Source organism: Sparus aurata, chromosome 22 (assembly GCF_900880675.1).
Source record: "Sparus aurata chromosome 22, fSpaAur1.1, whole genome shotgun sequence".
NCBI lineage: Eukaryota > Metazoa > Chordata > Actinopteri > Spariformes > Sparidae > Sparus > Sparus aurata.
Window position 1 is genome coordinate 9,074,712 of NC_044208.1, and position 14,870 is coordinate 9,089,581.

The window sequence follows — 14,870 nt, forward strand, 5'->3', positions numbered from 1 at the left end:
ACTGTGGGACTGGACACAGAGTGAACTTGAGACTCAATAACAGTCTTCATATAGTTTGTTACTATGTTAGATTGACTCAAACATTTTCCTTTGTCTTGTAATCAGTGACTTTGTCTTCTTCACTCGCTCATTCCAGTTTCACAGGATCTTTGTCGGGCTGCTGCGACCTCTGACCTCGGACCTCTGACCTCTTCACTGATGGCTGCATCTCATGTTGCTGATCAAGAGTTTGTGGTTGCTGTCAGTCACTGTGGATGAGACAAAACTACATTTCAAACCTGTAAAAGTGGAAACTGTGACATTTGCAAGAAATTCAGTGAGATGAAAATCTAAATCAGACTAAAAATTAAGAATGAGGAAGTGACATCATATGAACCACAGGAAGTAGGTGCAGCTTCTCTCGACTAAAGCACGACTTTAGAAACTCAGATGATCATAAGAAGAGAGACAGAAGAAGGAGAGAGACAGAGAATCATGATGGTCCAGTTCAAATGGATTCAAATGTCTTTATTTGTGACAGCGATGCTTCAGTTCACAGGTAAGAAGACGTATATCACATATACAAATGGAAGGTGCACTGCAATAATGTACTTTATTAAATATACTGAAATAGGACAACAAAATGTGTTGTTTGTTTACAACATGGTGAGTTTAGTGAACTTTTAGAAACAAGGATAAAGAAATATCACAGATTTTTTCTCATTTCAGTTTATTTTCCATATTTTTCTCTGATCTTGTAAACAGGAGCAGCTGAAAACCTTCCAGCCTCCTTCACTGTCACAGTTGGAGATGACGTCACTTTGCCTTGTGAAAAGATGATAAAGCCTCAGCAAAAATGTGACAGTACTGTCTGGACCTTCAGTGGTTTAGGAAACAAACCAACAGTAGAGCTGGTTGGACATGGGCAGATTGATAAAGATGTAAAAGCTAAAGACAGACTGAGTGTTACAGAGAACTGTTCTCTAGGTGTGAAGAATGTCACAGTCGAGGATGTTGGTCTTTACATCTGTCAGCAGTACAAATCAAGAGGAGCTCAAAGGTCTTCAGACTCTGTGGTTTATCTGTCTGTTGTCTCCAGTGAGTATTTACATCATCATGTTTTCAGATCAAACTGTGAAACATTACAACAATTATGATCACAGTGATGAAGTTCATTTGATTCTTGTTGTCTTTCTCTCACAATATCTCCATCTTCACCAGTGACTGAACATCAGAACCATGATGAGGTGACATTAACCTGCTCTGTGTCGACATATGGACCATGTAGACACACAGTGAAGTGGCTGTATGAGGGTAAAGAGGTGGATAAAGATAACCGAGGTGTAACTACATCACAGTCTCCCTGCTCTGCCTCTGTGCGTGCTCCGTCTTCTCATCACATTTACAAGTCAGAGTTTGAATTTGTGAAGTGTTCAGTGACTGATGGTGACAAAGAGCAGCAGCTGTTTCCCTTCAGACTTCAGTCATCAGGAAACAAACCAGGTGAGAATATGTTGATCTTCAAACTGATGTGAAGAATTACAGAAAATATTTGTTCATATTAAGGATCTAAAGTTTTGTACTGAACAGTTTGTTGAGTTTTGTTTATCTGTCCAGGTGATGAGACAACAACAACACCACCACTAACAACAACAACAACTGAATCCAGTGACACCAGCAGAACAGGAGGAACCAACACAACAGGGTCTTCATCAGAACCACAGAGTAGTTAGTGAACATTTTGATCTGCTTCTACAATCTGTTAGATGCTGACAGACACTTTGTGTCTCTGTATTCTGGTTCATGTGGAATTGCATCAGCACTTCTGTGTGTGTGTGTGTGTGTGTGTCTGTCTCTGTGTGTGTGTGTGTGTGTGTGTGTGTCTCTTTCTCTGTCTCTCTCTGAGTGCATGCTGGGAGCTGCAGAAGGGGGAAGTGTGTTTCTATCTTTTGTAGGTTTGTTTGTTTTTATCTTTGTTTGTTTGTTTGCTTGTGTGGTTTCTGGGCTTCCCCTCTTTAAGGTGTCGGCGTGTAGTTTTATCATAAAAGGAGTCTGCGGAGTCAAGGCGGGTGGAATGAAGAAGCAATCTTTATTGAAACAAAATCTAGCGCCTTGATTCCTGATCAGAAGCGGCCGTGTTCTGATATTATCAAATCTGTGGACAAAACAATGCCAAAAAGCTCTGCCCTCTGCTCCCTCAAAACCTCAGCCTTGGCTTCTTAGGAGGTTTTTCCAAGTGCCACCCCCCTGTTTCTTTCCCTGCACCGGCCTTTAGAGTCCCTTTCCCAGTAAACACCCACTTCTTCTAATTGGTCATTTTGGCATATTATCCAATAGCCTAAAAGAGGAGTTGACCTGTTTCCCTGCTCTTCTCCCCTAACTCATCTGACCTGGCTGCGGTCAACTGTAGGTCTTGTCCCAAAATGACCCAGATGGGTTCCCCATCCCTCTATGGGAACATAAACGTTTGGGCATCTCCCACCATTTGGTGGGGGCCAACTTCAGGTTTTAGTACTTTATGATGGCCTGCCGTGTGTTAACCTTTAGACTTCACCAGTTGAAAAACTACTTTAGGACCCCTGGAGCTGTGAGCCTCACTCTGTCTGCACTCTTTAACTCATATGAGGAGAAACAATTAGTCATCATTTAATCTACACTAAGTAAATTCAAAAATCAGAATGTGTTGCCATCCAGACACCTTACTTGTTAGATTTATTACAGCATTTGTATTCTGTGCTGTAGTTTGAAGCGGTTTGGATCCGGAGCGGTATCGACCGGCCTCTGCTGGAAGTCATGCCGACTCATGGAGTCGACACAGTTTTTGATAATCATGCCTGCTTTGTTCACTTGTTTTTGTTTTAAACCTTTTTTTTATGCTATGGAAGACACAAGAATAGGCAGCTTGAACATAAATGGAGCAAGGGATGATGGGAAAAGGGTGTCTCCTTTCAAGCTGTGTTCTCTCAAAAAGCTGGATGTTATTTTGGAGACACACAGTACTCCTGAGAACCAGACTGACTGGAGGACAGAGTGGAACAGTGAAACCTTCTAAAGTCACAGAACCAGCAACAGTTGTGGAGTTGGAATTCTTTTTTTTCAGAAACTTTCTTCCTCAGTCTGTAGAAACTGAAGAGGTTATTAAAGGCCGTCCGGTAAAAGTAAGAACGTTTTGCAGAGGGACAAACTGAATGGTAGCAGTGACCCTCCATGGAGAGCTCCCTCAGGCCTGAGTGATGGTGTTGGACCTGAATGCAGAGCGCTGTATAAACCAGCATTGATCAAAGAGCTGCTGACCTGCAGTGGAGGGTTTTACATGGTGTTGTTGCTGTCAATGTGTTTGTCTCTGTCATGAACTCTGATGTGAGTCATGTCTGTCCACTTTGTCCTCATCATCAGACTGTTTTTCATTGTTTCATGGAGTGTTGTCCACCGCTGCCTCTGTTTACAATGTTGGAACAAGTTTTCGGACTATTTGGGGAAGTTTTTTCCAAACATATGTTGAGTTTGGGCTTCAGGTACTTTCAGAAAAATAAAGACAAATGCCAGCTTTATAATTTCATATTGGGGAGAGCAAAGGTGGCCATGTATCTGAGCAGAAGAAACAGAATAGAGAAAGCTGTAGATGATGATGCTGTTTTCATGTTTGTAAAAATGTTGAAATGCTTTTTAAAAACAGATTTGAATTATTACAGAATTCTGACAGATCTGTGTGGTGTTATAAACATCTGCTGTGTTGTTGATGAGCAGCTGATCTTTAGAAGTGTACTGTGATGATTTGAATTCTGTGAATCTTTATTGACCGTGTTGTTTTTGTATGTTGTTTATTGTTGAGGTTTAATACTATCTTGAATTTTTAGTTTTTAATTTTAAGTATTTTAAAAATTTAAATTCTCTCTCTCTCTCTCTGACCACTAAACTCCCTGTTAGCATCTTTCAGACTGTCACTAACATGACTGAACACATGTGTTGTGCTCCAGATGTTTGATAGTAACTTTGTTCTCTGACATGATGTTTCTGCTCCACAGCTCGTACAGATTGTTCTGTTGTCGACTACATCATGTTGGTTCTGCGTGTGGCTGAACTCGTCCTAATTACTTTGATTACTGTTCTTCTCATCAGAGCTCCAGGTGAGAACATTCACACCAACATCTGTTTGGAATGATGAACACAAACTGTCAGTTTAGAGCTGAAATGTTACTCTGTGCTTTATTTTCCAGGGAACCAGAGACCAGTGAGGCGTTCAGGTGCAGCAGCCAGTCAGGTAAAGATCAGACCAGACAGGAGCTGGTGGTGCGTTCAGGTTCAGCTGACTCAGTTTATAAACATCAACAGTCAGCTGGGAGGAACATTTTGAGCACTTTTGGGATAATATATATACACACACACATATATAAATATATACCAGTGATGGTACCAGATATGTGATGGTGCTTTCAGGTGTTGTCAGATTTTCTTATTTCTTGTGTTAAATGTGGGTCAGTGATGTGAAAGTCGTCAGTTAAAGTGTGTCAGAGTGACAGTTTGTTTGTGTTGTGTTTCACAGGTGGATCATGATGAAGATGAAGATGATGGTGTGGTGAAATATGAAAACCGTGGAGACACTTCTGCCTCTGTCAGACTCCACTGATCAACAACTTCCACATCAACATCAAGTCGTCAGTGTCATGACTGTAAATCTGTTTGTTGTGTTCTTGTCTGGTTTTGTCTTGTGGGTTCTTGTATTTGATTTCTGTCTATGTATCTTGTCTTGTGTCTTGTTTTTCCCATGCCCTCATGTGTCCTTTAAGTTCTCCTGTGTTTTTTCCTATGTTCCCTCTGGCTCCCTCTGTCCATTGCCCTGGTCCCTTCATGTTCTCATGTGCTCCTCCCCTTCGTTATCTCAGCTGTTGGTCCACCTCACCTGTTCCTCGTCTTGTCATCAGTGTCTGTGTATTTAGTCTCTGTGTTCCCTTCACTCCTTGTCTGGTCATTGTTCTTGTCAGCCCCTGTTTATGTCCATGCTCTCATCCATGTTCTTCGAGTCCCGTCATGGTATGTTTTGGTTTTGAGTTTTCCATGTTTGATTTGTACTTTGCCTTTTTCTTTGCACTTTGTTGAACTGTTTTATTTTGCTACTTTGTCTTGCTGTTTTTGGTTGATACTTTGCCTCTTGCCCCGTTTTGTCTGCTCCTGTTTTTGTGTTCAGCTTTATAATAAAGCTCGCCTTTAGTTCCCTCATATCCCTGCCTCTTGTGTAACTGCATTTGGGTCCACCTTCCCCTTTCCAAAGTCTTCCCTTTAACCCCCCGCCTGACGGTAAGAGAAATGACTCCACTGCAGTTAAAGGGATAGTTCGGTTTTTTTGAAGTGGGGTCATATAAAGTACATATCTATAGTCGATCTGTTTCCTACCGTAATCACAGATCAGCGCAGCTTCAGTTTGGAGAAGTAGAGAGCCTTCAGCCCAGACTCTCGGCTTTGTACTGCAGTGAACGGGGTCCAGCAAAAAAGCAAAATTAACCACCTAAAACAAGTCTCGCCTAAAAAGTTTTACATCAGTTCAAGTGTACGTTGTATAGGTAAAATTCACACCACTTTACATAGCCGTCAGACTGCGCTTTCTTTTGGCACTACGTTTTCTCAACCGCAGAACCTCCGTATCCCTACGCATTAGCGTAACTGGACAACAGCTGATCAGCGAGTGGCGGCTGGACGAGAGTTTTACTTTCGATAAAAAAGAAACTTAACTCTCCGTATCCTTCTGCATTAGCGCTCATGCGCAGGGATACTGGGGTTCTGCGGTTGAGAAAATGTAGTGCCAAAAGAAAGCACGTTCTGACGGCGATGTAAAGCTGTGTGGATTTTACCTATACAAGGTATACTTGAACTGATGTAAAAAAAATTTAGGTGAGCCTTGTTTTAGGTGGTTAATTTCGCTTTTTCTCGGGACCCTGTTCACTGCAGTACAAAGCTGAGAGTCTGGGCTGGAGCTGCTCTCTACTTCTCCAAATTGAAGCTGCGCTGATCGGTGATCACGTTAGGAAACAGATCGACTATAGATGTACTTTATATGACCCCACTTAAAAAAAAAAACAAACTATCCCTTTAAATAACATCACATTTACACGAGTCGTGTCGTCAGATGACAAAACTCTCTGAAGATCATTTTCAGTTTAGGACGACTGATTGTTTTTGATTTCATTCATCAGTGTGAGAACTTTGTGTTTAGTGTGCTGACTCAAGACTCACTTGTTCAGACTTCACTTCGACCCTGCATAGCATAACTCCCCCCCCCCCCCCAAAAAAAAAAAAAAAACGTGCATGCACTTCTAACCCTTAACATTTAAATATAAGCACTTATATACTTAAGGTATCCTTGATAAATAGCAGCTACTAAACTCTGATGAGGGCTTGAAAATTGCTTCTATTGTTCCTTTCTTACATTATCGATGGTGATATGTTGTGGTTTCTTTCTTGTGATAAATGTACTTCACTTTGAACAAAAGTGTCTAAATACCCCCAATGTAAATGCAGTAACATTCTTCTCTTTATATCTGTTAACAATATCATCTGCAAATAAAGACATCTGCACCACTTCACTCTACTCTGTGATCTGTGACTCCTTCATGTACTAACAGTGTCATAATGTAAAGTGAATATTCTCTACTATGAATGTCTTGACTCTACTAGTAGTAAACCTTCCCTCTGGTGGCTTGAACAGCTCTGTTCTCTCTGGACACTAAAATATGTCTTAATACAGATAGAAATGCAGCCAAAGTGAGCTGAGAATGTACAGAAATCTAATAACTCAGCTACTTTCAGAAGGTTTGGATGCACATGACCACCTACTCTGACCTAAAATGATGTCAATACATTTCACACATCTTAAATGTCCAACTAGTCGTGTCTGCAGTGAGCATACAGCATGAACAACCTCCAGACCACAGGTGAAGTGTTGGAACTGTCCAGTTGAGCAGCACATATCATGGAGGCTTGATGCTCCACGTCGTGACAGTTAAAGTCAGTTCAGTCAGGACGCTCATCAGTGTTGCAACGGTTTGTTGTAACTAGTCTCAGTGACTCCAAACCTTCCAGGAGTTCAAGTGGTTTTCAGCAGAATTTGAAAAGCGCCTCTTTGTCTTCTGTCCTAATAAAGTGTGGACTGTGTGTTCCTGTGAGCTTTGTGTGTTCCTCATGTTTATCTGCTCATCATTAGAGGCTAACACCTGCAGAGCTCTGCTGCTGTTGTACCCACATTCTCATCAAAACACTTCCCCTTCACTTCTCTGAGAGAAACAAGTTCAGAGACAGAAGGAGGAACCAACAGGTCTCAGACCACTAACATATGTGTGAAACACGTCAGTGTCACAAATACACCGTGGGACTGGACACAGAGTGAACTTGAGACTCAAGAGTCTTCATATAGTTTGTTGTTACAGTGTTAGATTGACTCAAACATTTTCCTTTGTCTTGTAATCAGTGACTTTGTCTTCTTCACTCGCTCATTCCAGTTTCACAGGATCTTTTTGTCGGGCTGCTGCGACCTCTGACCTCTGACCTCTGACCTCTTCACTGATGGCTGCATCTCATGTTGCTGATCAAGAGTTTGTGGTTGCTGTCAGTCACTGTGGATGAGACAAAACTACATTTCAAACTTGTAAAAGTGGAAACTGTGACATTTACAAGAAATTCAGTGAGATGAAAGTCTAAAAGAGTCTAAGATTAAGAGTGAGGATGTGACATCACATGAACCACAGGAAGTAGGTGCAGCTTCTCTCGACTAAAGCACGACTTTAGAAACTCAGATGATCATAAGAAGAGAGACAGAAGAAGGAGAGACAGAGAATCATGATGGTCCAGTTCAAATGGATTCATATGTCTTTATTTGTGACAGCGATGCTTCAGTTCACAGGTAAGAAGACGTATATCACATATAGAAATGGAAGGTGCACTGCAATAATGTACTTTATTAAATATATTTGCTTGAAATAAGACAACAAAATGTGTTGTTTGTTTACAACATGGTGAGTTTAGTGAACTTTTAGAAACAAGGATAAAGAAATATCACAGATTTTTTTCTCATTTCAGTTTATTTTCCATATTTTTCTCTGATCTTGTAAACAGGAGCAGCTGAAAACCTTCCAGCCTCCTTCACTGTCAGAGTTGGAGATGACGTCACTTTGCCTTGTGAAAATATGATAAAGCCTCAGCAACGATGTAACAGTACTATCTGGATCTTCAGTGGTTTAGGAAACAAACAAGTAGTAGAGCTGGTTGAACATGGGGAGATTGACAAAGATGTAAAAGCTGAAGACAGACTGAGTGTTACAGAGAACTGTTCTCTGGTTATGAAGAATGTCACAGTCGAGGATGTTGGTCTTTACATCTGTCAGCAGTACAAATCAAGAGGAGCTCAAAGTTCTTCAGGCTCTGTGGTTTATCTGTCTGTTGTCTCCAGTGAGTATTTACATCATCATGTTTTCAGATCAAACTGTGAAACATTACAATAATTATGATCACAGTGATGAAGTTCATTTGACTCTTGTTGTCTTTCTCTCACAATATCTCCATCTCCACCAGTGACTGAACATCAGAACCATGATGAGGTGACATTAACCTGCTCTGTGTCGACATATGAACCATGTAGACACACAGTGAAGTGGCTGTATGAGGGTAAAGAGGTGAAAAAAGATAACCGAGGTGTAACTACATCACAGTCTCTCTGCTCTGCCTCTGTGCGTGCTCCGTCTTCTCATCACATTTACAAGTCAGAGTTTGAATTTGTGAAGTGTTCAGTGACTGATGGTGACAAAGAGCAGCAGCTGTTTCCCTTCAGACTTCAGTCATCAGGAAACAAACCAGGTGAGAATATGTTGATCTTCAAACTGATGTGAAGAATTACAGAAAATATTGGTTTATTTGAAGTTTTAATGTTACATCACAACACAAGTTTTGTACTGCAACGTTTGTTGAGTTGTGTTTGTTCAGGTGAGAAGAAAACAGCAACAACAACGACAAAAACAACAACAACAAGTGATGATGCTTCAACAGAACTACCAGGTAGTGACTCAGCATTGTTATCTGTTCGTACAATCTCTCTCTCGCATTAACAACTTTGTTCTCTGACGTGATGTTTCTGCTCCACAGCTCGTACAGATTGTTCTGTTGTCGACTACATCATGTTGGTTCTGCGTGTGGCTGAACTCGTCCTAATTACTGTGATTACTGTTCTTCTCATCAGAGCTCCAGGTGAGAACATTCACACCAACATCTGTTTGGACTGATGAACACAAACTGTCAGTTTAGAGCTAAAATGTTACTCTGTGCTTTATTTTCCAGGGAACCAGAAACCAGTGAGGCTTTCAGGTGCAGCAGCCAGTCAGGTAAAGATCAGTTCGGACAGGAGCTGGTGGTGCGTTCAGGTTCAGTTGACTCAGTGTATAAACATCAACAGTCAGCTGGGAGGAACATTTGGAGAACTTTTGGGATAATATATACACACACACACACACACACACACATAAATAAATATATATATATACAAGTAACAGTAAGAGATGGTGCGTTCAGGTGTTGACAGATTATTTCTTATGTCTTGTGTTAAATGTGGGTCAATGATTTGAAAGTTGTCAGTTAAAGTGTGTAAGAGTGACAGTTTGTTTGTGTTGTGTTTCACAGGTGGATCATGATGAAGATGAAGATGATGGTGTGGTGAAATATGAAAACTGTGGAGACACTTCTGCCTCTGTCAGACTCCACTGATCAACAACTTCCACATCAATATCAAGTCATCAGAGAAAAGACTTCACTGCAGTTAAATAACATCACATTTACACGAGTTGTTGAAGCCTTCAGATGACAACATTCTCAGAAAATCATTTTCAGTTTTGGACAACTGATTGTTCCTGATTTGTTTCATCAGTGTAAGAAATGTGTGTGTGTTAAGTGTGCTGACTCAAGACTTCCCCTCGACCCTGCGTGGCTCCCCCCCCCTCAAAAAAACATGAATGCACTTGTATGTTCTAACCCTTAGCACGTCAATCATAGTATTTATATACTTAAGGTATCCTTGATAAATAGCAGCTACTAAACTCTGAAGAGGGCTTGAAAATTGCTTCTGTTGTTCCCTTCTTACCAAATCTATGGTGACACAAATACTTATTGTAAGTCAGTTTGAACAAAGGCATCTGCTAAATGCCTGAAATGTGAATGTAAATACATAACATTCTTCTCTTCATTCCATCTGTTAACAATATCATCTGCAAATAAAGACCTCTGCACCACTTCACTCTACTCTGTGTTCTGTGACTCCTTCATGTACTAACAGTGTCATAATGTAAAGTGAATATTCTCTACTATGAATGTCTTGACTCTACTAGTAGTAAACCTTCCCTCTGGTGGCTTGAACAGCTCTGTTCTCTCTGGACACTAAAATATGTCTTAATACAGATAGAAGTGCAGCCAAAGTGAGCTGAGAATGTACAGAAATCTAATAACTCAGCTACTTTCAGAAGGTTTGGATGCACATGACCACCTACTCTGACCTAAAATGATGTCAATACATTTCACACATCTTAAATGTCCAACTAGTCGTGTCTGCAGTGAGCATACAGCATGAACAACCTCCAGACCACAGGTGAAGTGTTGGAACTGTCCAGTTGAGCAGCACATATCATGGAGGCTTGATGCTCCACATCCTGACAGTTAAAGTCAGTTCAGTCAGGACGCTCATCAGTGTTGCAACAGTTTGTTGTAACTAGTCTCAGTGACTCCAAACCTTCCAGGAGTTCAAGTGGTTTTCAACAGAATTTGATAAGCACCTCTTTGTCTTCTGTCCTAATAAAGTGTGGACTGTGTGTTCCTGTGAGCTTTGTGTGTTTCTCATGTTTATCTGCTCATCATTAGAGGCTAACACCTGCAGAGCTCTGCTGCTGTTGTACCCACATTCTCATCAAAACACTTCCCCTTCACTTCTCTGACAGAAATAAGTTCAGAGGAAGAAGGAGGAACCAACAGGTCTCAGACCACTAACCTATGTGTGAAACGCGTCAGTGTCACAAATACACCGTGGGACTGGACACAGAGTGAACTTGAGACTCAATAAGAGTCTTCATATAGTTTGTTACACTGTTAGACTGACTCAAACATTTTCCTTTGTCTTGTAATCAGTGACTTTGTCTTCTTCACTCGCTCATTCCAGTTTCACAGGATCTTTGTCGGGCTGCTGCGACCTCTGACCTCTGACCTCTTCACTGATGGCTGCATCTCATGTTGCTGATCAAGAGTTTGTGGTTGCTGTCAGTCACTGTGGATGAGACAAAACTACATTTCAAACCTGTAAAAGTGGAAACTGTGACATTTGCAAGAAATTCAGTGAGATGAAAATCTAAATCAGACTAAGATTAAGAATGAGGAAGTGACATCATATGAACCACAGGAAGTAGGTGCAGCTTCTCTCGACTAAAGCACGACTTTAGAAACTCAGATGATCATAAGAAGAGAGACAGAAGAAGGAGAGAGTCAGAGAATCATGATGGTCCAGTTCAAATGGATTCAAATGTCTTTATTTGCGATTGCGATGCTTCAGTTCACAGGTAAGAAGACGTATATCACATATAGAAATGGAAGGTGCATTGCAACAATGTACTTTATTAAATATATTTGCTTGAAATAAGACAACAAAATGTGTTGTTTGTTTACAACATGGTGAGTTTAGTGAACTTTTAGAAGCAAGGATAAAGAAATATCACAGAGTTTTTCTCATTTCAGTTTATTTTCCATATTTTTCTCTGATCTTGTAAACAGGAGCAGCTGAAAACCTTCCAGCCTCCTTCACTGTCAGAGTTGGAGATGACGTCACTTTGCCTTGTGAAAATATGATAAAGCCTCAGCAACAATGTGACAGTACTATCTGGACCTTCAGTGGTTTAGGAAACAAACCAGCAGTAGAGCTGGTTGGACATGGGCAGATTGATAAAGATGTAAAAGCTAAAGACAGACTGAGTGTTACAGAGAACTGTTCTCTAGGTGTGAAGAATGTCACAGTCGAGGATGTTGGTCTTTACGTCTGTCAGCAGTACAAATCAAGAGGAGCTCAAAGTTCTTCAGACTCTGTGGTTTATCTGTCTGTTGTCTCCAGTGAGTATTTACATCATCATGTTTTCAGATCAAACTGTGAAACATTACAATAATTATGATCACAGTGATGAAGTTCATTTGACTCTTGTTGTCTTTCTCTCACAATATCTCCATCTTCACCAGTGACTGAACATCAGAACCATGATGAGGTGACATTAACCTGCTCTGTGTCGACATATGAACCATGTAGACACACAGTGAAGTGGCTGTTTGAGGGTAAAGAGGTGGATAAAGATAACCGAGGTGTAACTACATCACAGTCTCCCTGCTCTGCCTCTGTGCGTGCTCCATCTTCTCATCACATTTACAAGTCAGGGTTTGAATTTGTGAAGTGTTCAGTGACTGATGGTGACAAAGAGCAGCAGCTGTTTCCCTTCAGACTTCAGTCATCAGGAAACAAACCAGGTGAGAACATGTTGATCTTCAAACTGATGTGAAGAATTACAGAAAATATTTGTTTATTTGAAGGATTTTAAGTTTTAATGTTACATCACAGCACAAGTTTTGTACTGAAACGTTTGTTGAGTTGTGTTTATCTGTTCAGGTGATGAGACAACAACAACAACAACAACATCAAGTGACTCAGCATTGTTATCTGTTTGTATAATCTCTCTCTCACATTAACAACTTTGTTCTATGACATGATGTTTCTGCTCCACAGCTCGTACAGATTGTTCTGTTATCGACTACATCATGTTGGTTCTGCGTGTGGCTGAACTCGTCCTTATTACTGTGATTACTGTTCTTCTCATCAGAGCTCCAGGTGAGAACATTCACACCAACATCTGTTTGGACTGATGAACACAAACTGTCAGTTTAGAGCTGAAATGTTACTCTGTGCTTTATTTTCCAGGGAACCAGAGACCAGTGAGGCGTTCAGGTGCAGCAGCCAGTCAGGTAAAGATCAGATCAGACAGCAGCTGGTGGTGCGTTCAGGTTCAGCTGACTCAGTCTATAAACATCAACAGTCAGCTGGGAGGAACATTTGGAGGACTTTTGGGATAATATATATACACACATATATAAATATATACCAGTAACTGTATGTGATGGTGCGTTCAGGTGTTGTCAGATTTTCTTACTTCTTGTGTTAAATGTGGGTCAGTGATGTGAAAGTTGACAGTTAAAGTGTGTCAGAGTGACAGTTTGTGTGTGTTGTGTTTCACAGGTGGATCATGATGAAGATGAAGATGATGGTGTGGTGAAATATGAAAACTGTGGAGACACTTCTGCCTCTGTCAGACTCCACTGATCAACAACTTCCACATCAACATCAAGTCATCAGAGAAAAGACTCCACTGCAGTTAAATGACATCACATTTACATGAGTCGTTGAAGCCTTCAGATGACAACATTCTGAGAAAATCATTTTCAGTTTTGGATGACTGATTGTTCCTGATTTGTTTTATCAGTGTAGGAAATGTGTGTGTGTTTAATGTGCTGACTCAAGTCTTCCCCTCGACCCTGCATAGCATAACTCCCCCCCCCCCTAAAAAAACGTGAATGCACTTGTATGTTCTAACCCTTAGCACGTCAATCATAGTATTTATATACTTAAGGTGTCCTTGATAAATAGCAGCTACTAAACTCTGACGAGGGCTTGAAAATTGCTTCTATTGTTCCTTTCTTACATTATCGATGGGGATATGTTGTGGTTACTTTCTTGTGATAAATGTACTTCACTTTGAACAAAAGTGTCTGCTAAATACCCACAATGTAAATATAAATGCAGTAACATTCTTCTCTTTATTATATCTGTTAATGGTATTATCTGCAAATAAAGACCTCTGCACCACTTCACTCTACTCTGTGTTCTGTGACTCCTTCATGTACTAACAGTGTCATAATAACGTTCCGTTTTCTTTTCCGCTTTTTCCGTGAGGGTTGCGGAGATGTTTTTTTTATCTGTCATAATGAAAAGTGAATATTCTCTACTATGAATGTCTTGACTCTACTAGTAGTAAACCTTCCCTCTGGTGGCTTGAACAGCTCTGTTCTCTCTGGACACTAAAATATGTCTTAATACAGATAGAAATGCAGCCAAAGTGAGCTGAGAATGCACAGAAATCTAATAACTCAGCTACTTTCAGAAGGTTTGGATGCACATGACCACCTACTCTGACCTAAAATGATGTCAATACATTTCACACATCTTAAATGTCCAACTAGTCGTGTCTGCAGTGAGCATACAGCATGAACAACCTCCAGACCACAGGTGAAGTGTTGGAACTGTCCAGTTGAGCAGCACATATCATGGAGGCTTGATGCTCCACGTCGTGACAGTTAAAGTCAGTTCAGTCAGGACGCTCATCAGTGTTGCAACAGTTTGTTGTAACTAGTCTCAGTGACTCCAAACCTTCCAGCAGTTCAAGTGGTTTTCAACAGAATTTGATAAGCGCCTCTTTGTCTTCTGTCCTAATAAAGTGTGGACTGTGTGTTCCTGTGAGCTTTGTGTGTTCCTCATGTTTATCTGCTCATCATTAGAGGCTAACACCTGCAGAGCTCTGCTGCTGTTGTACCCACATTCTCATCAGAACACTTCCCCTTCACTTCTCTGACAGAAATAAGTTCAGAGAAAGAAGGAGGAACCAGCAGGTCTCAGACCACTAACATATGTGTGAAACACGTCAGTGTCACAAATACACTGTGGGACTGGACACAGAGTGAACTTGAGACTCAATAAGAGTCTTCATATAGTTTGTTACTATGTTAGATTGACTCAAACATTTTCCTTTGTCTTGTAATCAGTGACTTTGTCTTCTTCACTCGCTCAT

General features: G+C 40.7%; 3 protein-coding genes across 3 annotated transcripts; all 3 read left to right on the forward strand.

Moving 5' to 3' along the window:
- Window positions 1-360: 360 nt before the first annotated feature.
- Window positions 361-4,776, forward strand: LOC115574550 (uncharacterized). The gene is made up of 7 exons (XM_030406150.1): window positions 361-538; window positions 745-1,077; window positions 1,201-1,482; window positions 1,597-1,707; window positions 4,005-4,106; window positions 4,197-4,240; window positions 4,523-4,776. Exons 1-7 carry the CDS (start codon window positions 430-432, stop codon window positions 4,604-4,606), a joined length of 1,065 nt encoding a protein of 354 aa, XP_030262010.1. The 5' UTR covers window positions 361-429; the 3' UTR covers window positions 4,607-4,776.
- Window positions 4,777-7,518: 2,742 nt separating this feature from the next.
- Window positions 7,519-10,034, forward strand: LOC115573784 (uncharacterized). Its single transcript, XM_030404752.1, has 7 exons — window positions 7,519-7,870; window positions 8,083-8,415; window positions 8,539-8,820; window positions 8,947-9,018; window positions 9,106-9,207; window positions 9,298-9,341; window positions 9,637-10,034. Exons 1-7 carry the CDS (start codon window positions 7,807-7,809, stop codon window positions 9,718-9,720), a joined length of 981 nt encoding a protein of 326 aa, XP_030260612.1. The 5' UTR covers window positions 7,519-7,806; the 3' UTR covers window positions 9,721-10,034.
- Window positions 10,035-11,483: 1,449 nt separating this feature from the next.
- Window positions 11,484-13,856, forward strand: LOC115573785 (uncharacterized). Its single transcript, XM_030404753.1, has 6 exons — window positions 11,484-11,552; window positions 11,764-12,096; window positions 12,220-12,501; window positions 12,758-12,859; window positions 12,950-12,993; window positions 13,265-13,856. The coding sequence occupies exons 1-6, from the start codon at window positions 11,489-11,491 to the stop codon at window positions 13,346-13,348; spliced, it is 909 nt and encodes a 302-aa protein (XP_030260613.1). The 5' UTR covers window positions 11,484-11,488; the 3' UTR covers window positions 13,349-13,856.
- The last annotated feature ends 1,014 nt before the right edge of the window (window positions 13,857-14,870 follow it).

Excerpts from the sequence above, each read along its gene's own strand:
- LOC115574550 (XM_030406150.1), top strand. The coding sequence starts at position 430 with ATGATCATAAGAAGAGAGACAGAAGAAGGAGAGAGACAGAGAATCATG. Across the intron at positions 1,483-1,596 it reads GTCATCAGGAAACAAACCAG|GTGATGAGACAACAACAACA; the intron begins GTGAGAATATGT and ends TTATCTGTCCAG. Across the intron at positions 4,107-4,196 it reads TCTTCTCATCAGAGCTCCAG|GGAACCAGAGACCAGTGAGG; the intron begins GTGAGAACATTC and ends TTTATTTTCCAG.
- LOC115573784 (XM_030404752.1), top strand. The coding sequence starts at position 7,807 with ATGATGGTCCAGTTCAAATGGATTCATATGTCTTTATTTGTGACAGCG. Across the intron at positions 7,871-8,082 it reads AGCGATGCTTCAGTTCACAG|GAGCAGCTGAAAACCTTCCA; the intron begins GTAAGAAGACGT and ends TCTTGTAAACAG. Across the intron at positions 9,019-9,105 it reads TGCTTCAACAGAACTACCAG|CTCGTACAGATTGTTCTGTT; the intron begins GTAGTGACTCAG and ends TCTGCTCCACAG.
- LOC115573785 (XM_030404753.1), top strand. The coding sequence starts at position 11,489 with ATGATGGTCCAGTTCAAATGGATTCAAATGTCTTTATTTGCGATTGCG. Across the intron at positions 12,097-12,219 it reads TTATCTGTCTGTTGTCTCCA|TGACTGAACATCAGAACCAT; the intron begins GTGAGTATTTAC and ends CATCTTCACCAG. Across the intron at positions 12,994-13,264 it reads CAGGTGCAGCAGCCAGTCAG|GTGGATCATGATGAAGATGA; the intron begins GTAAAGATCAGA and ends TGTGTTTCACAG.